At 34.2% G+C, this 22,705-nt stretch overlaps 2 protein-coding genes across 5 annotated transcripts in view; one reads left to right on the top strand and one right to left on the bottom strand.

Annotated features, from left to right (window-relative positions):
- Positions 1-722: 722 nt before the first annotated feature.
- Positions 723-22,705, bottom strand: part of LOC134707765 (uncharacterized) — a 28,816-nt gene continuing 6,833 nt past the window's right edge. For 3 of the 4 annotated variants that reach the window (XM_063567802.1, XM_063567803.1, XM_063567800.1), the window contains exons 2-7: positions 21,743-21,882; positions 20,902-21,196; positions 19,888-20,035; positions 5,563-5,847; positions 4,690-4,822; positions 723-1,768 (exon numbers count right to left, since the gene is read on the bottom strand). In XM_063567802.1, coding sequence (XP_063423872.1) covers positions 1,537-1,768; positions 4,690-4,822; positions 5,563-5,847; positions 19,888-20,035; positions 20,902-21,196; positions 21,743-21,870 — 1,221 coding nt within the window. In that variant the 5' untranslated portion in view covers positions 21,871-21,882 and the 3' untranslated portion in view covers positions 723-1,536. Of the gene's footprint in view, positions 1,769-4,651; positions 4,669-4,689; positions 4,823-5,562; positions 5,848-19,887; positions 20,036-20,901; positions 21,197-21,742; positions 21,883-22,705 lie in introns of all 4 variants that reach the window. The other variant, XM_063567801.1, reaches the window with a different exon arrangement.
- LOC134708622 (uncharacterized) lies at positions 11,546-16,751 on the top strand. The gene is made up of 6 exons (XM_063569269.1): positions 11,546-11,909; positions 11,995-14,403; positions 14,912-14,995; positions 15,362-15,470; positions 15,638-15,707; positions 16,557-16,751. The coding sequence occupies exons 1-6, from the start codon at positions 11,546-11,548 to the stop codon at positions 16,749-16,751; spliced, it is 3,231 nt and encodes a 1,076-aa protein (XP_063425339.1).

Here is a 22,705-nt window from a genome sequence, read left to right as displayed (position 1 = left end):
CATGAATAAAAGACTTTAGAATAAATCAAGGTAGAGTTAAATGGAAAATTTGAAGAAAGTATACTCTGGTAGGGATAGAACTTACATGACTTAAGACTTTGGCAATGATAGCACACAGCTTAAATTTTAGGATCCATTGGCATGTAGGACCTTTCTAATTTCATACCCTGTCAGGTCTTTGAAAGGCATTTTTATACACTTCCCATAGTACAAATAAATTCCATCAAAAAAGAAGTCAGAAATAAACAGTTTTTGAAATAACAATTTGATGAATTTTTATTTTTGTATAGCACTTTTTAAACAGAACAATCTCATAACTATATATATATATACATTAATTAAGATGTCAATTAACTTAAATTTCAAATAATAATCTTTCCCTGAGAAATAAACATGCATCATGAACACAACAGTTCAGTTGGTTTGTTATCACAGCCCACTCTTACAAACTCAAATTTAACATTATATTTTATAAAAATATTGAATATAAAAAGATTTAATCATTTTCTTTAGGTAGCATACACCCAATTTTAATGATTGAAAAATAGGGTATCCACTCCATAAAGAGAACCAAGCTTAAGGGAATAATCAATAAGTTTTATCAACCCTGTGCTGACACCCCAATCTTGATGGGTGAAAACAACATAATTCCCCTAACCTGCAGTGTACATTTTCTACTCATAAAATTAACAAAAATTAAGATTTTGCATAAGACAACCATATCAAAATATTGGTTTATTTATAGACTTCACATTCAAAAATCTATTGTCCAGCAAAACATGCAATATATTGACAAAACTTCTATACTCAATAGAAATTGGACATAATGAAAATAACAAAAATCATCAAACAGGAGTAAGTTCCTGGCAGATCTATACATGGTTTAATACAATATACAACATTATAAAGTTTACAACTAAAACATAATAAATTCTGAATAAAGAAGCTTAGAAAAAATGTTCATAATGTTTTTCTAATTCATAATAGTTGATATTGTACATTTTAAATATTCAATGTACAATGGTTTGTCAAAATATATGGAGTGACTGTCCATCAGATCTTTCAATCAATTACACCAAGAGATGCAAAAAACTCACATGTTTTGGTACTTGGTGAGCTAAAAGACTCATAATTGATTAAATCCACTGACACTAGCAGAAAGCTGATTAAAGTGAAACAGAATAATCCATGCATGTCATACCTGCAAAAACAACAGTTCTTAAAGTGATATTCCCTTTTTCTCCTTTAAAAACATTAGAACCTTCCCCTTTTGACCTGCCAACAGCATGCAAGGTCAAAATCTTTTATTTTTGACAGAATGATCACTCTTTTTCACCATATTTTATCAATGAAACAAGGCTGTCATACATCATTTCAAACTTTTTAGCTTGAACAGGTTTGTAGGTATGCTATGTTATTCTACTCATGGTTAATCTTTATGTTACACAATGTAATAGACATCGTAGCACCATTAATTGATCACACTTGGATCCTCATTTTAATTCAATGTTCACAGAACACAAAAATATCTCCTTATTAACCAAAGTAATCATAGTCGTCCTCTCCATTCAAAACTGCCAGAGCAGCACCAGCCTCTGGGTCCCATGGCATTATTCCCTGACATGCCAGCTCATTTATATCATCAGCATCCATGCCCCATGGGTTACCATAATTATCTGAGTCTGGAGAGTCATCATCTGAGTCTAAAGATTCATCATCATTCAAGAAATGTGGTCCCCCGTGAAGATGTTTACTCAAAGCCATCAACCTGAAATCATAAAAGTGAACATGTATTTCTCTAATTCTATGGAAATGCATTCCTTTCCAAACCCATTGTATAAAATAGTTTAATCAATGTGTGGTTGCTGGTTGTCAACTGACCAACTTAGTACATGTATTACTTAATAGCTAGACTACTCTATACAATGGTTGACATTTATGGCCAGTTTTGACAGATGATGGATTGCCCCTCTGAACTATATAAGATCCAGCTTTGGACTCGAAGGGAGGACAGATTGGTACCGGAGATTCCGCCAAGGTCTCCCCCCTCGTGGGTAGGCTGGAACTCATGCGCTTAATATCCTAAGTACTCCAACAGGAACAAACAGTTAATCTACTATTCTACCACGTGCCCTTCATTCCATTAACACTGTTACCTACCCAAACAGAGCATTCATACCATTAACACTGTAACCTCCCAAACAGAGCATTCATACCATTAACACTGTAACCTCCCAAACAGAGCATTCATACCATTAACACTGTAACCTACCCAAACAGAGCATTCATACCATTAACACTGTAACCTACCCAAACAGAGCATTCATTCAATTAACACTGTGACCTACCTGAACAGAGCATTCATTCCATTAACACTGTAACCTACCCAAACGGAGCATTCATTCCATAAACACTGGTACCTACCCAAACAGAGCATTCATTCCATTAACACTGTGACCTACCCAAACAGAGCATTCATAGCATTAACACTGTGACCTACCCAAACAAGCATTAATTCCATTAACACTGTGACCTACCCAAACAGAGCATTTATTCCATTAACACTGTTACCTACCCAAACAGAGCATTCATACCATTAACACTGTTACCTACCCAAACAAAGCATTCATACCAGTAACACTGTTACCTACCCAAACAGAGCATTCATACCAGTAACACTGTTACCTACTCAAACAGAGCATTCATACCATTAACACTGTTACCTACCCAAACAGAGCAGACACTCTTTAAACATTGTTACCTACCCAAACAGAGCAGACACTCTATTAACACTGTAACCTACCCAAACAGCATTCATTCCATTAAAACTGTTACCTACCCAAACAGAGCAGACACTATATTAACACTGTTACCTTCTTAACAGAGCATTCATACCATTAACACTGTTACCTACCCACACAGAGCAGACACTCTATAAACACTGTGACCTACCTAAACAGAGCATTAATTCAATTAACACTGTTACCTACCAAAACAGAGCATTCATACAATTAACACTGTTACCTACCCAAACAGAGCATTCATACCATTAACACTGTAACCTACCCAAACAGAGCATTCATTCAATTTACACTGTGACCTACCTTAACAGAACATTTATACCATTAACACTGTTACCTACCCAAACAGAGTATTCATACCATTAACACTGTTACCTCCCAAACAGAGCATTCATTCAATTAACACTGTTACCTACCCAAACAGAGCATTCATTCCTTTAACACTGTTACCTACCCAAACAGAGCAGACACTCTATTAACACTGTAACCTACCCAAACAGAGCATTCATACCATGAACACTGTAACCTACCTTAAAAGAGCATTCATTCCATTAACACTGTTACCTACCCAAACAGAGCATTCATACCATTAACACTGTAAACTACCCAAACAGAGCATTCATTCCATTAACACTGTTACCTACCCAAACAGAGCATTCATACCAGTAACACTGTTACCTACCCAAACAGCATTCATTCCATTAACACTGTTACCTCCCAAACAGAGCATTCATTCCATTAACACTGTTACCTACTCAAACAGAGCATTCATACCATTAACACTGTTACCTACCCAAACAGAGAATTCATTCAATTAACACTGTTACCTACCCAACAGAGCATTGAATCCATTAACACTGTAACCTACCCAAACAGAGCATTCATTCAATTAACACTGTGACCTACCTTAACAGAGCATTCATTCCATTAACACTGTAACCTACCCAAACGGAGCATTCATTCAATTAACACTGTTACCTACCCAAACAGAGCATTCATGCCATTAACACTGTTACCTACCCAAACAGAGCAGACACTCTATTAACACTGTTACCTACCCAAACAGAGCATTCATACCATTAACACTGTTACCTCCCAAACAGAGCATTCATTCAATTTACACTGTGACCTACCTTAACAGAGCATTCATACCATTATCACTGTGACCTTACTTAACAGAGCATTCATTCCATTAACACTGTAACCTACCCAAATGTAGCATTCATTCCATTAACACTGTTACCTACCCAAACAGAGCATTCATACCATTAACACTGTTACCCACCAAACAGAGCATTCATTCCATTAACACTGTAACCTACCCAAACAGAGCATTCATTCAATTAACACTGACCTACCTTAACAGAGCATTCATTCCATTAACACTGTGACCTTACTTAACAGAGCATTAATTCCATTAACACTGTTACCTACCCAAACAGAGCAGACACTCTATTAACACTGTTACCTACCCAAACAGAGCAGACACTCTATTAACACTGAAACCTACCCAAACAGAGCATTCATACCATTAACACTGTTACCTACCCAAACAGAGCAGACACTCTATTAACACTGTAACCTACCCAACCAGAGCATTCATACCATTAACACTGTTACCTACCTTTAGAGTATTCATACCATTAACACTGTTACCTACCTTAACAGAGCATGCATACCATTAACACTGTTACCTACCCAAACAGAGCATCAATCCAATTAACACTGTAACCTACCTAAACAGAGCATGCATTCCATTAACACTGTTACCTACCCAAACGGAGCATTCATTCCATTAACACTGATACCTACCTAATCAGAGCATTCATTCCATTAACACTGTTATCAACCCAAACAGAGCATTCATACCATTAACACTGTTACCTACCCAGACATAGCATTCATCCCATCCTCCTCATCAGTATCATCACTGTCTGTATCTTCACCTTCATAAGATTCTACTAAATGTAACAATAACCAATCCATACATTCTTTATCATCAGTCAAACCAAGGTCTCTTTCTAAAATATATAAAATCTGTTCTAAGGAGCACTAGCTTCGAGATGTATAACGAATATAAAAAAAATAATCAATCATTAATCATAGTGAAATAATAGATTGCTTTTAGCAGCCTGGCGAGTTATTCACTTGCAAGTGAACATAAGTTTCACAGCTATAGCAGTGCCTCTTTAAAGAAATATAACTCTTTTATTTTGTAAGTTGGAAATACAAGGACATTGATAGCCTTTACCAAAATGAACTATAATTGTATCAAATTATTTATATTTTGACAACATATTGTTAATTGACTTGTATTTTTGTAAGTATTCTAAAGATACAACTATAAGATATAAACATATCTTAAATGAAATAAATGTGGAACTTGTCCATATAACTTATATGATGTCCCCACTTGCATATAACTGGATAACTAAATGTGACACCACCAAATCATAAACTTGATCTGTGTTTTACGGCAACGAGCATTGGGAATTAATAAGTTTCTTTAAAGTATGTCACGAACAACAATGTTTGGATAGTAAGAACAATTTTCTCAAGATTTGTTTAATTTCAATATACTGCATGCTGTCTGTTGGAATTTAACGATATAGAGACAGGGAGAGGGATAGCATGACAAGAAAGATCTATTTACATTAAAAGTATGTTAAGCTCTTGCATAAAGTTAATTCAAGTTTCCCATGCAAGAACCATTCTCATATTTTTGCCATTGAATTTACTTTTGAATCCTAACAAAACTAACCCCAAAATCCAGATAGGACTGCTTCTAAGAATTCCTCATGAGATTTCCAATCATTTTTCTTTGATTTAACTTTATCAGTAATGTGCCTCAATAATCCATGTGTCTTAGAAAAGTCCTTTGCACAAACACTACAAGAAGTTTGAAACTTGAAACGTTGATCTTTGTCTAGGAACTTTATGTGGTGTTTCTCCATTTTCAGTATATTTTCTTTATAATGTTTCTCAAGTTCATCCAGTTGCTCATTGTCTTCAAGTGGCACATCTTCCAACACAACTCCACATTCTCCTAAAACATAAATGTTCAAGTGTAAACATAGCAGAAATGAAAAGGAATTATTGGGCATTGATGATGACAGAATTATTGGACATTGATAATGACAGAATTTTTGGGCATTGATGATGACAGAATTATTGGGCATTAATGATGACAGAATTATTGGGCATTGATGATGACAGAATTATTGGGCATTGATGATGACAGAATTATTGGGCATTGATGATGACAGAATTATTGGGCATTGATGATGACAGAATTATTGGGCATTGATGATGACAGAATTATTGGGCATTGCTGATGATAGAATTATTGGGCATTGATGATGACAGAATTATTGGACATTGCTGATGACAGAATTATTGGGCATTGGTGATGACAGAATTATTGGGCATTGCTGATGACAGAAATATAGGGCATTGATGATGACAGAATTATTGGGCATTGCTGATGACAGAATTATTGGGCATTGCTGATGACAGAATTATTGGGCATTGCTGATGACAGAATTATTGGCATTGCTGATGACAGAATTATTTGGCATTGATGATGACAGAATTATTGGGCATTGATGATGACAGAATTATTGGGCATTGATGATGACAGAATTATTGGGCATTGCTGATGACAGAATTATAGGGCATTGATGATGACAGAATTATTGGGCATTGATGATGACAGAAATATTGGACATTGATGACAGAATTATTGGGCATTGCTGATGACAGAATTATTGGGCATTGCTGATGACAGAATTATTGGTCATTGATGAGGACAGAATTATTGGGCATTTATGATGACAGAATTATTGGGCATTGCTGATGACAGAATTATTGGGCATTGCTGATGACAGAATTATTGGTCATTGATGAGGACAGAATTATTGGGCATTGATGATGACAGAATTATTGGGCATTGCTGATGACAGAATTATAGGGCATTGATGATGACAGATTTATTGGGCATTGATGATGACAGAAATATTGGACATTGATGATGACAGAATTATTGGGCATTGCTGATGACAGAATTATTGGGCATTGCTGATGACAGAATTATTGGGCATTGCTGATGACAGAATTATTGGGCATTGCTGATGACAGAATTATTGGACATTGAAGATGACAGAATCATTGGGCATTGATGATGACAGAATTATTGGGCATTGATGATGACAGACTCATTGGACATTGAAGATGACAGAATTATTGGGCATTGATGATGACAGAATTATTGGGCATTGATGATGACAGACTCATTGGACATTGATGATGACAGAATTATTGGGCATTGATGATGACAGACTCATTGGACATTGATGATGACAGAATTATTGGGCATTGATGATGAAAGGTGAAAGTGAAAATCGTCAATATTAAATTTGACCTCTATTTTGTCATCAGTATCAACATATTAAAATTTGAAAAGCTAGATGGAATGGTTCGTGAGTAATTGCAACAACATGAATGGAAACACCATTTTACGATCTTTCAAGAACCATAACTCCTGAACGGTAAAAGTCAAAATCGTCATTATTGAAGTTGACCTCTATTTTGTCATCAGTAACAACATATTAAAATTTGAAAAGCTTTGTCTGAATGGTTCATGAGAAAATGCACGGACACGACTGGAAACATCATTTTTCAATCTTTCAAGAACCATAACTCCTGAACGGTAAAAGTCAAAATCGTCATTATTGAACTTGACCTCCATTTAGTCATCAGTAACAACATATTAACATTTGGGAAGCTTTGGTAGAACAGTTCATGCGTAAATGCACCGACACGACTGGAAACACCATTTTACGATCTTTCAAGAACCATAACCACTGAACGGTTAAAGTCAAAATCATCATTGTTGAACTTGACCTCTATTTTGTCATCAGTAACAACATATTAGAATTTGAAAAGCTTTGGTTGAATGGTACATGAGAAAATGCACGGACATGACTGGAAACACCATTTTTCAATCTTTCAAGAACCATAACTCCTGAACGGTAAAAGTCAAAATCGTCATTATTTAACTTGACCTCCATTCAGTCATCAGTAACAACATATTAAAATTTGGGAAGCTTTGGTAGAACAGTTCATGCGTAAATGCACGAACACGACTGGAAACACCATTTTACGATCTTTCAAGAACCATAACTACTGAACGGTAAAAGTCAAAATCATCGTTGTTGAACTTGACCTCTATTTTGTCATCAGTAACAACATATTAGAATTTGAAAAGCTTTGGTTGAATGGTACATAAGAAAATGCACGGACATGACTGGAAACACCATTTTTCAATCTTTCAAGAACCATAACTCATAGATCTTATATGTCAACCCCTTTTGACACAATCAGTAACAAACTATCAAATTTTACGTTTTTTGCAAAGTTTTCAGTAATCATTCATAAACTTGCATTTACCAATAAAAATTACTGACGAGTGGTTGTAAAATGATGTGCACTAAAATTTGTCATTTAAGACATTCAAAATGTTGCCTGTAGTATGAATTCCATTCATTAATTGTTCAGATGCTCTCGACTCGTATATTTTCGTTTTGTCAAGGAGAAGTAGAGAAAGGGGGAAAGCTACTTCATAAAATGCAAGTTTGCCTCTTTGGAAGTCAGTTAGATCCAAACAATAGATTGATAACTCCCAAGAAACAGGAAGCATTACATTGGTGCACGAATCTGATCATGGGTACAGCACTACCTGTGACTAAAAAACTATAAATTTCTATTTGTTCGCTATGTTTTTACCTGAATAACTGTATATAGAATTAAAGCTTAATAACCAAGGAATCTCATTGTACCAGAGATCGGGGACTTAAAACATCGGTGTTTTTTTAATTTCAACATTTTTTCGCAAAAAGTGGTTAAAATTCAGACCGGAAATGTTACATTCCGCCATCGTGGGTATTAAAATGGTTCTGTACTAAATATGTTTGCGAATATTGAACGGGTTTTTTTTTAAACGAATAAAACTGACTTTAGAATAGCTATTTAAAGTACCAGAAACATATTTGAGCGTTTTGTTAAGTCAGAATATGCCGTCAAAAAAACGAATTATGTTCATAACAGCGGTGTCCAAAAAAAAAGTTGGAAGAAAAGGTCAATAATTTCTAAATATTTACATTCTTATTAAAGCTACAACTAACAAATTCTCATTTTTAAACATTATTGAGCTGGTAGTTGAATATGAGCACGGTAGTTTTTGACGAACAGATTTTATTTACCATTTTGACAGCCAGGTCTTCGTGGTGTCCGGTTGTTATGAACGTAAAAATATGCAATTGCTTCGTATTTAGAACTACAATGTGCTCCACCTAAATGTAAAATGGAATATTCCAGTACACACAAACTTATGACGTAGCTATCATATTGATGTGACTACACTCATAGATGTGACCACATACACAACGTCGGTGTCCGTCCATAGAAGAGGTAAGTTATGAACGTTAGAAAAGATAGAGTAGCTAGTTTTAATTAATTTTAAAGATTTTCGTAAACAGTATGAATGTCATATGAAGTTTATAGCAAAGCATAGTATCTCTTTAATGGAATTTATGTATTTGTATGGGTTATAATCTTTGCAAATTGCAGAAATTCAGTTTTATATACCGACTTGGCGTAAGGGGCATGGTGTCCATAGTTATGAACAAGACGTTTATTTAAATTTTAACTTGAAATACAAATTATTCAAAGACGTTGCAATCGAAAATATAAGCCATTTTTAGGGCTACATAGATTTGGTCGAAATACTAAGTCTGAGGTGCACGATAAACTGTAAACAGAGTGATTTATGACGTTCATAATTCTGACACTAAGATACAGTATTGGTGTTATGAACAAATGTATTTATCTGTTTTTTAATTAAATGAAATGGATTACTGATGCACCTTCTAAATAAAATCTATAACATTTTATGTTTGATTTTATTTTATCATGTCACACATTAAATACTTTTGGGATGAATATTAAATTTTCAATAATAACATTGTTCATAACGAAGACACAATATGTATGTGTCTGTTGTTATGAACAATTATGGTTAATTATTTTTATATAATTCTGAGCTATAAAATTACAAATTTGTAATATTTCCAAGAACACTTATGTTATCTTTAAAACAGGAGTTGTTAAAATTGCCAGAAATGTTCAACTTTTAGTATAATTCATTTGAATTTCTGAAAATCTTTGTGTTCATAACCATGACACCACAATAAGTACAGTTTTAATATATTGTTATGAACGTTTTTATTTTGATCTAAATATTGTGCTAACTGGTGTTTAACCTAGCTACATATAACAAAACCTTTTACATTCATTTCATGATTTTATTCTATCAGGAAACACAATATTTGGTTCTTTGCAATTGATGGCTATCTTTCAAAATCAATAGCGTTCATAACAGGGACTCTCAATTTCTGTGTCCATTTGTGTCCATTGTTATGAACAATGTTGATTTAGTTCTTCATGTGCATTTCCGAGCAATAAATTAATAAAAAGAAATAAAAATCAAGAAAACTTCTTATTGTTTAAACACCAGCAGTCCTTTTATACTGCCTGAAATCTGTTAATGTTTTAATTTATCAAAAATTAGGGGAAATCTTTTTGTTCATAACAAGGACGTGCACTTTTTATATACTGTTATGAACAATTCTTTTTGAGTTGACATGTCATGTTCAATGAACATTTACCTGGGTAACAATAATGCAATCTAAAGCATTTCATAAATGATTTAATTTCATGATAATATACATTTAATTTATTTTTGTCATTTAGGGTAAATTTTCAATAACAGTAATGTTCATAACAGGGACACAAACTATCTGTGTATTTTGTTATGAACAAATATGATGTTGTTCTTTATTTGTAAATCTGAGCAATGGTTTAATAAATCAGTAGTGAAATTCAGGAAAACTTCTTGCATTATTTTAATATATCAGTAAATTTGAAGTTGTATGAAATCTGTTAAGTTTTAATTCATATATTACGCAAAAATATTTGTGTTCATAACGATGGACGTACCTTTTAATAATCTGTTATGAACGTTTCTTATTGAGTTAAATATTTAGTTGAATGATCATTAATCTGGATAAAAATCATTTTTTAACTCACTCTAGCATTTAGTTAAGCACAGCTTGTAGTTTGATATTGTTGGACTCTTTGCCATTTAAATTCTCTAAGATACAAATTTGGTCATAACTGTGGACGTCATTACGGGCACCAGTGGTTATGAACAAATAATTAGAAGCATTGCTGAACTGTTTGTAAGCATGGAACTTATTTGCAACAAAAAATACTTTTATATATTGACCATTATTTCACTTAGTATTATAGTTGGATAAAGAATAGTACAGAAATGAGAATTACAACAAACCAAAATATTTGTTCATAACAAACAAATGACATTGCTGTCTTATGTTATGAACAATATTGATGTTTTGATTACATAAAAAACATAATGTTTATGATTGTTTTATCATCTTATATGCTTAATCAGTATCATCACAAAGTTAATGGAGTGATGAAAGATACATTTTTGAGTAGGCATAGATTTTAATCACTGAAATGGCACACCTACAAATGTTCATAAAAATACCTTTCACAGAGCGTTGTTCCTTAACTGCAATCCAAAAAAATATATATATAAATGGAATTTTCCTTTTAACGCTTTTTAGTTTCAAACCTTTATAAAATAATTAATTTCATTTCAGATGGAATCAGTTGGGAAAAGAAAAAGATTAATACCAATCAAAGAAGACATTGAAGATAAAATTCCAAGGAAAAAACCTAGAGAGTACGCACAAGAATATAGAGATCGAATAAAGAGAAACACAGAAATTTATAAACTGCACAGACATAATGAAACAATCCGTATCAAGGAATACAGAGAAAAAGGTCAGACAGAGGAGGCAAAGCAAAGGAACAGAGATTTGCAGAGGGCTCGACAGCAAAAATACAGAGAGAGACTTAAAGATCTTGGAAAAACCAATCCTGAAAAACCAAAAACAAGACATGCCCAGGAAATGCAACGACGAAAATGGAGAGAAGATAGACAAAAACACAGACTTTGCATGAGTACTCAAAAGAAAACTGCAATAAATTCCAAACGAAGGGGAAAAAAAACCAACAAAAAACCTAAGCACTGCAACTTCGATTGTAGAAACAAAACCAGCAAAACCAGCAGAGGAAATATCAACAAATGCATTCAGAACAGCAAAGTCCCGTGAGAAGAAAAAATTATCTGTATGTGTAATCGCTATGCCAAATAACCCCAGTTTAAGGGCAGCAGCTATTGAGGCATCTATTAATGAACAGTCGCCAGGAACAAAAAAATGTATTCATGACAAATTAGGTGCATCAAGTCCTTGCACGAATGCAAGAAGAAAACTAGCAATGGATGCTTTTGGTTCTGTTAAAGATGCTCTAGAAAAACTTAAAAGAAAAAGAAGCAAAAAAGACATTCGCTCCAGACGAGTAATTGCTCTTGCATTAAAGATCAAAGGAAAAGCATTCATGAAATCAGCCGGAATCTCGCGGAAACTTGGTAAAAGATTAGAAAGTTGCAATAGAACAGGCTGGGAGGAAGAAAGAAAAAAACGTAAGGATGCTCTTACAGACGCGAAACAGGAGGAGATAAAGAATTTTTACGAAGATAATAGCAAACATATACCAGATATGCGAGGTCCAGTGAAAAGAGACAGAGAATATGAAGGTAGAAAAATCATGGAAACCTCTTTGAGAGCTAGCTATGACAGGTATGCAACAGATGTACAGGACCCAGTAAGTTACGGTACATTTGTTAGGCATAAGCCTAGGAAAATTCTTCCATTCACAAATCACAGGTTTAGAGAGTGTCTATGTGAATACTGTTTGAACATTGACCTAATGATAAAGTCCTTAAACTCATTTTGCACATCACATGAAAATCCTGCATGTACTATTATTGATAGATATGCTGCATCACGCTTAACCTTATGCCCAAAGGTTGATGGAAACACGTACAGAAAACCTTGTCTTGATCGGGAATGCACAAAATGTGGCACAGGCAACATTCTTCAGCATTTTCAAACAGTCCTTGTTGAACCATATTGTACCACACCGGTCACCTGGTGTCAGTGGGAGAGTCGGGCATTGGGTAACGCATCACGAATGATGACTAAAGTAAAGAAACAGAGTGTGCTGGAGGGGATGATAGAAGAATTCATTTCAAAAATGAAAACATTTTCAGTTCATTTGTTTAATGCCAAATGGCAGTACGATATGTATAAACAGTTAGTCAGAGAAATCCCAGTAAAAACTGCTGTTTTCTGTATGGATTATGCCGAAAATTTCACCTGTAAGGCTCAAGATGCTCCGCAGGGATTTCATTGGAGCAATATTCATTGCACCATCCACCCAATTGTTGCAAACTATATTTGCAATGAATGTGAACAAGACCCAGTTCCAGTGATTACTGATTCCATCATCTATATCTCGGATGACTTGACACATGATCATCATGGTGTGCAACATTTTGTTTGCCTTTCCATCGAAAAGCTCCAAGAAGAATGCAATGGCACTTTGCAAACTGTCATACAGTTCTCAGACGGCGCCCCAACACAGTACAAGAACAAAATAAGCTTTACACATTGTTCCTTTTCAAATGAGGACTTTGGTATAGCTACAGAGAAACACTTCTTCGGCTCACGACATGGTAAGGGCCCATGTGACCGTGAAATTGGTGTTTTAAAAAAAACTGCAAAAGCAGCAGTAGCAGCAGGTAGTGAATGCATCCTGTCCCCTAGAGAGTTTTTCAATTACTGTAACAGTAAACTGATTCTGCCTAGAAAGCCAGAGGAACACTCACATACACGAAGGAGGTTTGTTTTTGTTGAAAAAAAAAATGTAAAAAGAAATTTTCCAGAAAGAACAGAAGTAAGGCCCTTGAAAGACACCAGAAAATTCCATTCCATACGGTCTGTGCAACCCCATGTTATCAGTACAAGAGAAAGAAGTTGCTTCTGTGAGAGCTGCATGGGTATTGTCCAGGAGCCTTGTACAAATGCAGTGATAACCGGCAATTGGTCAGTAGCTAGGTTAGCACCGCTTGCAGAAAACAGACGTAAGCAGACTATACCTAGAAATAGACCTCAGCCAGTACCAGATGAAGGTCAGGAGGAACAACCAGTACCAGAGGAACAAGAGGGACAACCAGTACATGATGAAGGTCAGGAGAAACAACCAGTACCAGAGGAACAAGAGGAACAACCAGTACATGATGAAGGTCAGGAGGAACAACCAGTACCAGAGGAACAAGAGGAACAACCAGTCCATGATGAAGGTCAGGAGGAACAACCAGTACCAGAGGAACAAGAGGAACAACCAGTCCATGATGAAGGTCAGGAGGAACAACCAGTACCAGAGGAACAAGAGGAACAACCAGTCCATGATGAAGGTCAGGAGGAACAACCAGTACCAGAGGAACAAGAGGAACAACCAGTACATGATGAAGGTCAGGAAGAACAACCAGTACCAGAGGAACAAGAGGAACAACCAGTACATGATGAAGGTCAACCATATCCAGATATAGGTCAGTAGCAATTTATGAATCAAAATGTTGTCGATATTTTATCTCTCCCCCTTTGATAGCAAAACGAGGGAGGGTGTATTTAGTACTCAGTATGTAAGTTGTTTCGTATTTAAAAAAAATATTTGACTGTGACTTTTAGATGAAGAACAATGAAGGCATGGTTGTCCTGCTATTACTCTATTTTACTTAGATTTATTGGCTGTGCCACACAAGCGGGAGGTTTGGCATGCCTTAAAACAAGTTTAACACACCATTATTTGTTTTGAATAATGTCCTGTACCAAGTCAGGAATATGCCTATTTATCCCTTGTCCTTTCATTTTGAATTAGTACCATGTCTGTATTTTAGAGACCCATATCAACTTTCTAATTGCCTATAGATATGGCCAGGTCATTGATAATTAGTTTAATATATAAAACTTCACTAGAGTTATTTGGCATGATTACATTTATCACTGGACTCGTTGGACTAGTACAAAACAATCTTAATTCAAATTTATTCTTTTCAGATAAAGCCGATACAGATCCATTCTACCTAGAGAATCTGTTGTTCCCTTCTACAGGACTTTGGGACACTGATATGTTTCTACAAGGTGAAGTTTTTTTCATATGTATTGCTTCAAAAGAACATAAAGAATTTATTATTATTATTAATTATTATAATATTTGATCCACAAGATGAGCATGATTACAAATTGTATCATCACTGAGACAGAAAGCAAAATACGGAATGCCCTAATAATAACCTTATGTAAAGAGAGAAAAAAGAAGTTTAGTTTAGTTTAAAAAAAAAACTAATTTAGTCATGGTAGATTCAATAGTCAAAATCAATTTCTTCAGTATCCTTTCTATGTCAGTGATCTGACTGTACAGACTGGAACACTTACATAAAAAGGGTATTTTCAAAGGGTACTAAACTTTTAACTAGAATAAAATTTGTATGTCATATTTTTTTACAGATGGCGAGTTAATAAATACAAGTGACAGTTATAGCCCAGTAGCAACCGCCACAGTCCAACATATTCTGGAGCTCCTTCCAGAGAGTCCACAGAAGAAACCTGAACCAAGGTGACTATGTCTTTCATACTTGATGCATATTTTCAACTGTATGAAATAATCCAAACTGTAAAAGTAGAATCAATTGAGAAGATTGTTTTTTATCATTTTTACAATTACCTTAATGCCATAACTTTCATTTTTCTTGATATATTACAATAATTGACTGATAATTTAAGGTTCAAAGTTGGAGATTATGTTACTGTTTCCCTTCCCTTGGGAAAAAAGAAGAAATGTTTTGTTGCAGAGGTATAATTGTTCTGTTGATTAATTTTTTGTTTGTTTCTGTTCTCATTATCTCGCCTCTAGTCATTGATATAACCATGATGGCCTTTTGCAATCACTATGTATCCATCCGTCGTTTTAATTTTCTCATTTAAAGATCTCATCCTTTGAAACTACTGGGTCAATTTGAATCAATAGTTTTGTCTGGTAGGTTTATGTCGGATCGACTATCAATATGGAAACTAGTTTAAAGTTGGACCTTGAGGTAAATGCATTTAATGATGTTACTCCTCAAAACTACTGGACCAATTAGAACCAAACTTGTTCATGTTGATAAAGACCGTCCTAAGATAATCTCCTTTTAAGATTTGGTCAAGCAGGACTGTATCCAATTCAAAAATGCCAACAGTAGGTAACATACTAGAGCACATTGTTCTTTTGGGTGACCTATGAGCAATATTTCAGATGAGCGATACAGTCTCTTGAGAGCTTCGTGTTTAAATACTCTTTTTTTTTGATTAATTTGTATACTTTAGTTACAATTTACAGCAGAGGTATGTTTTTATTCAATCGTTCTGTTGCATTTTACGTTATTTCTTTTGATGTTTAAATAAATATTTCTGAGTTACAATATACATTTTCTCTTATTACAGATTTTTGCATATTATATTTTAAAATCATTTACTGTTTATTTAGACGTTAACATTATGAATCAAATTACAAAAGCAGAGGTTTATGTTCATCAATATTTATATATACTCGACTTATTAACTGCAAAGTTCAGTTTATAAGTTGATTATCATTGTGTTCTTTCATATGATATAACCAATATGGTACATGTTTTTAAATTTTTGAATACATTTTTTTTTATAGATTTTGGAAGTATATGAAGACAGTGAGGAATTGTGGTTGACATACATGAAAGAATGTTCTGTTGGACTGTATCAATGGCCAAAAAAGACTGACCGCAGCTTGGAGAATTTTTCAAGCATTATTAAATCATTGCCAAAACCAGTGATCTCGGAAAAAAGCACCAACATTAGACAGTTATATGAATTCCTTGAATAAAAAATAATTTGTCATGAATACATTGTTATATTGGATGCTTTAAGGAATATCATAAAGAAATAAAACAAACTATTTGTATTTAATGAAAACATTTTTTAACAAGTTTTATCGCTGTCTAGACTTTGCCCTTACTGCTAAATGGAATCTAAGGATGGTTTTGTATTTCTATTACCTTTTTCACCTAAACTACTAGGTACTTTTCAACATAACTTCCAGGAACTCCTAGATGGGAACCTTTAAAGTAACTTTTGGTACACAATTCAACGTTTTGGTGTCCTTGTTATGAACACCCATAATTTCTGCAATCATGGTTTTATTCACAGAATGTGTATTGTTTAGTCTTCAAACTGTTATATATGGTATTGTTTGATTCAATAGCTTCACCTATAAAGTTACTGAAATATTTTCTCATTCACACTGCAAACTTAATGAAAGATCCGAAAACAAAATTTCTGTTCATAACGGTGTCCAAAGATGTTGTGTCTTTTATTTTTTACTGTAGGCATAAAAAATAACAAACTGGATAATTGTGTGTTCAGGTAGTTGTTTTAAATAGTATGAACACCGATTATTCTGTTCAACTTGACTTGGTACTGGTTCTTTGTAGCAGAAAAGGACACCGGTTATGAACATGTATAAGATTTTTTTTTTACATTGAATTAAAGTCGCGTACAGAAAAAAACATATTATCCACAGCTCTATAATTTTGGAAACAATAACTTTGGATATTGGGCTAAATAAATAGCCCATAATATTAGCGATTGAATGACTTTTATTTTCCAGTGATTTTGTAACATAATGTGACCCATGATCAGATTCGTGCAATTCAAGGCGTTTTCTAAATACCGGACCAGGACGGAAAAGTAATGATAAAAATCCGTGTTTTACAAAATTGAACAGCGATGATTGGGAATCCGTAACTATTCGACTTCGACCGTAATAGCGTAGTGTTTATCGCAAAAACGGAAAAACTACGGAAAAATTGTAATGGTTGGCATCTATGAATAACTCCTGAACGGTAAAAGTCAAAATTGTCATTATTGAACTTGACCTCCATTTTGTCACCAGTAACAACATATTAAAAGTTGGGAAGCTTTTGTAGAACAGTTCATGCGTAAATGCACGGACACGACTGGAAACGCCATTTTTCAATCTTTCAAGAACTATAACTCCTGAACGGTAAAAGCCAAAATCGCCATTATTGAACTTGACCTTCATTTAGTTGTCAGTAACAACATATTAAATTTTAAAAGCTTTGGTTGAACGGTTCATGAGTTAATGCACGGACAACATTTGATTGCCACCCGACCAACCGACCGGCCAACCGCTGAGCATTCCCAAATCAATAACCGACATTTTTGTCATAAAAATCCGGTTAAAAATGATGGAGGGACAAACAAACAGATGGAAAAACAAATGGAGGAACAAATGGAAGAACAGTCTAGAAAACATAATGCCCTTCTACAATTGTAGGTGGGGCATAAAACTAGAGGCTCCAAAGAGCCTGTGTCGCTCACCTTGGTCTATGTGAATATTAAACAAAGGACGCATTTGAATTCATGACAAAATTGTGTTTTGGTGATGGTGATGTGTTTGTATATCTTACTTTACTGAACATTATTGCTGCTTACAATCATTCTATCTATATTGAACTTGGCCTAAGAGCTTCAGTGGAAAATGTTAGTTAAAATTTACAAATTTTATGAAAATTGTTAAAAATTGACTATAAAGGGCAATAACTCCTTATGGGGTCAATTGACCATTTAGGTCATGTTGACTTATTTTTAGGTGTTACTTTGCTGTACATTGTTTCCCTTTACAGTTTATCTCTATCTATAATAATATTCAAGATAATAACAAAAAACGGCAAAATTTCCTTAAAATGACTAATTCAGGGGCAGCAACCTAACAGCAGTTTGTCCAATCCATCTGAAAATTTCATGGCAAATAGATCTTGACCTGATTAACAATTTTACTCCCTGTTAGATTTGCTCTTAATGCTTTGGTTTTTGAGTTATAAGCAAAAAACTGCATTTTACCCCTATGTTCTATTTTTAGCCATGGCGGCCATCTTTGTTGGTTGGCCGGGTCACGCCACACAATTTTTAAACAAGATACCCCAATGATGATTGCGGCCAAGTTTGTTTAAATTTGGCCTGGTAGTTTCAGAGGAGAAGATTTTTGTAAAAGATTACCAAGATTTACGAAAAATGGTTAAAAATTGACTATAAAGGACAATAACTCCTAAAGTGGTCAACTGACCATTTTGGTTATGTTGACTTATTTGTAGATTTTACTTTGCTGAACATTATTGCTGTTTACAGTTTATCTCTATCTATAATAATATTCAAGATAGAAACAAAAAACAGCAAAATTTCCCTAAAATTACCAATTCAGGGGCAGCAACCCAACAACAGGTTGTCCGATTCATCTGAAAAATTTCAGGGCAGTTAGATCTTGACCTGATGAACATTTTTACCCCCATGTCAGATTTGCTCTAAATGCTTTGGTTTTTGAGTTATAAGCCAAAAACTGCACTTTACCCCTATGTTCTATTTTTAGCCGTGGCGGCCATCTTGGTTGTTTGGCGGGGTCACCGGACACAATTTTTAAACTAGATACCCCAATGATGATTATGGCCAAGTTTGGATTAATTTGGCCCAGCAGTTTCAGAGGAGAAGATTTTTGTAAAAGTTAACAACGACGGACGCCGGACGCCAAGTGATGAGAAAAGCTCACTTGGCCCTTCGGGCCAGGTGAGCTAAAAAGTATTCTAATTTCTGACGAGTTTTTTCTGCTTTATTGTTTTATTTCCTTCTACTATCAATTATGAATATTCTATAAAAAGCTTATTTTGAAACATGGTTCAAAATGAGTGTATCCATATGGCTAACAGGAGAAAATCTAACAGAATTGGAGCGATCCATCAGTAAGAGCCAAAGTACTTACCACAGGTTTAGTGTCTTATGGTCAGTACTCTCATCAGCCTCATCACTGCAGCCAGTAATTGGAGCGATCCATCAGTATAAGCCCAAGTACTTACCACAGGTTAGTGTCTTATGGTCAGTACTCTCATCAGCCTCATCACTACAGCCAGTAATTGGAGTGATCCATCAGTAAAAGCCCAAGTACTTACCACAGGTTAGTGTCTTATGGTCAGTACTCTCATCAGCCTCATCACTACAGCCAGTAATTGCATTATTATTACTATCTCCAGCTACTTTATCAACCTTCTGTTTCGCTGATTTGATCGGAGTACTGTCATCTTTAACTTGATTGTTTATCTACAATATATACAAGACATCTATTTAAACTTTATTTACCATATTAAACATGTTTAAATGAAAAAGATAAAAAAAAAAATCTTTCAAATTATTCCATTGAACAAGAACATATAATTTCAACACTGAATGTTTTGTCAGAAATGGCATTTTTTTGGTTAGTTACTTGAAACTTCTATTTCATATTTGCTTCTCAATAGTCATGATAGTAGAATGAAATTGATCTATTTAGGAGTAATTTCCAATTCTTAATCTGACATTAAAATCATTTCAATTCTATAAATGCCATAAATCTTCCAAAAACATTTTCAAACTGCTGGTAAAGATTCATAATGGTATATATATATTTAAAAGTTTAAAAAAAAGCCAAGACTATCAAGTCCTTGAAATTCCTTGAACTAAAATTGTCATGGCTACACACAATATAATTGAAAGCATTTGGACAACATTTAGCAGTTTCCTACCTGAACAGATAGATATTTCTCTTTACTTTAAGGTGACTTTCCTACCTGAACAGATAGATATTTCTCTTTACCTTTAGGTGACTTTCCTACCTGAACAGATAGATATTTCTCTTTACTTTTAGGTGACTTTCCTACCTGAACAGATAGATATTTCTCTTTACTTTTAGGTGACTTTCCTACCTGAACAGATAGATATTTCTCTTTACTTTTAGGTGACTTTCCTACCTGAACAGATAGATATTTCTCTTTACTTTTAGGTGACTTTCCTACCTGAACAGATAGATATTTCTCTTTACTTTTAGGTGACTTTCCTACCTGAACAGATAGATATTTCTCTTTACTTTTAGGTGACTTTCCTACCTGAACAGATAGATATTTCTCTTTACTTTTAGGTGACTTTCCTACCTGAACAGATAGATATTTCTCTTTACTTTTAGGTGACTTTCTATGATGCTTTCCTTTCTTTGCTCTTGCTCCCTTGTCAACAGTACCAGCAGCTGTATTTTCTTTATCTTCCTCAGAGGAATCTTGTGGACCATATACAACAGACCTTTTGACCTGGTCACCCCCATCAACATCGCCAGGTAATGGACCAGACAATTCTGTCTGCTGCTTCTTTGTTACACGAGCTGAATTCTTGTGCCCTGTATCATCATGACGAAAAAAGCACTTGTCCCCATAACGGCATGTTCCAGGTCCCCTTAAAAGTATTGAAAGTACATTTAGCTTTTGGTATATCCTTGAAAAATATATAATAATGAGTAAAATCATTTAAGTTGTACAACAAACTTGGTGCCAAATAAAGGAAGCTCTAATTTGTAGTTCCTAGTAAAGATATATAGAAAATTCCTTTAGGTGGTAGACATATTTATAATTATAAAAATTCTGAAAACTAGTAGTTGATGAATTAAGGATGTGAAAAGGATAAATGATACATGTTCACACAGTATAGCATGCTCACATGAACCTTTATAATATCAAATTTATGATTTTAAAAAGTTTTAAGAAAATTTTAATGTGCGTCCGAACAAAACTTTCATGTTAGTGATTGTTCTGAAGTGTACACCTCATTTTTTATTTTACAGTTGTTCCTTATATTTTAATTCTTAATTCCATTTTAAGCCATGGTAAATCATGAAGAAAGAATTAAATGGCAAAATTATGTCTATGAGCTGATAGACAAAAAAAACGTCAGCCAATCAAAAGACGTGTTACATCCAAAATAAAATTATTATATATATTATACCTGTAGTATCTACATCTTGGTACATTTGCTACATTTGCTGCTTTTCTCTTTCTATGAATGAAAGGACAGCTGTCACCATTTCTGCATCCAGTCATTGTATTAAAGTACCGACAAAGATTTCTTTCCATTTTCAATTTTTTCTGAAGAAATATTTTAAGACATTTATACATTGATATGAAGAATTCATTTAAAGGAAACAGAATGGCGTTTCTAGTTATACATAACATTCTCACTTTTATTGATTAATGATTCATTATCAATTTTACTTCACAAATTATTTGTTTTTAATATTTAACATGTTTTATGTCCTAATAAACTTTAATGACCCCTCTGCCACATGGTTGGGGGTATAAAAATGATGGTGTAATTTATTTTCTATTAGGCAGTGTCTCGTAGTACTATGTTGGGATCCAGATGAGAAGTCAATTTGGCCTTTCTTAGCTATGAGATCCTGCAAACAATTTTATAATAAACTTATTAACAGTCATAATCAGGAATGGAAGGTAAAAGATACACAAAAATAGTTTGTTAGTTTCCTTATTTTATGAATTAAGGATGTATACCTCTGAGGAGCCAAAAATTTCTAGAATTCAAACTTTTTTTCTTAACCCTTTCCTCCATGAAATTTTTTTCTTCACATACTTGATTCGCATAAGGATATTTTCAATGAAAAAAAATCATCAGGTTTAAAGTATTAATGCATTGTCAAAACAAGTATTTCATCAATTAAATTCTAGTCAGATATTCTCATGAATCTCCTTTTCATATTGGATACAAATTTTTTAAGTCTGATGCAGACATTTTGTAGTCAAAGTGTTCCAATTGAGGTACTACACAGGCGTCAAAAGGCGTCATTATGGAGTAAAGGGGGTGGCGTCATTTTTGGGTTTATAAGACTGTAACAAAATAATTGGTGAAGAAAAAATCATATGGTGGTGCACTTCTTTTTCCCTACAGCACTTT

Source organism: Mytilus trossulus, chromosome 2, assembly GCF_036588685.1.
Source record: "Mytilus trossulus isolate FHL-02 chromosome 2, PNRI_Mtr1.1.1.hap1, whole genome shotgun sequence".
In the NCBI taxonomy this organism is placed as follows: domain Eukaryota; kingdom Metazoa; phylum Mollusca; class Bivalvia; order Mytilida; family Mytilidae; genus Mytilus; species Mytilus trossulus.
Note: the sequence above shows the minus strand (reverse complement) of the source record. Positions and strands in the feature narration are given on the sequence as shown.

Excerpts from the sequence above, each read along its gene's own strand:
- LOC134708622 (XM_063569269.1), top strand. The coding sequence starts at position 11,546 with ATGGAATCAGTTGGGAAAAGAAAAAGATTAATACCAATCAAAGAAGAC. Across the intron at positions 14,996-15,361 it reads CACTGATATGTTTCTACAAG|ATGGCGAGTTAATAAATACA; the intron begins GTGAAGTTTTTT and ends ATTTTTTTACAG. Across the intron at positions 15,708-16,556 it reads AGAAATGTTTTGTTGCAGAG|ATTTTGGAAGTATATGAAGA; the intron begins GTATAATTGTTC and ends TTTTTTTTATAG.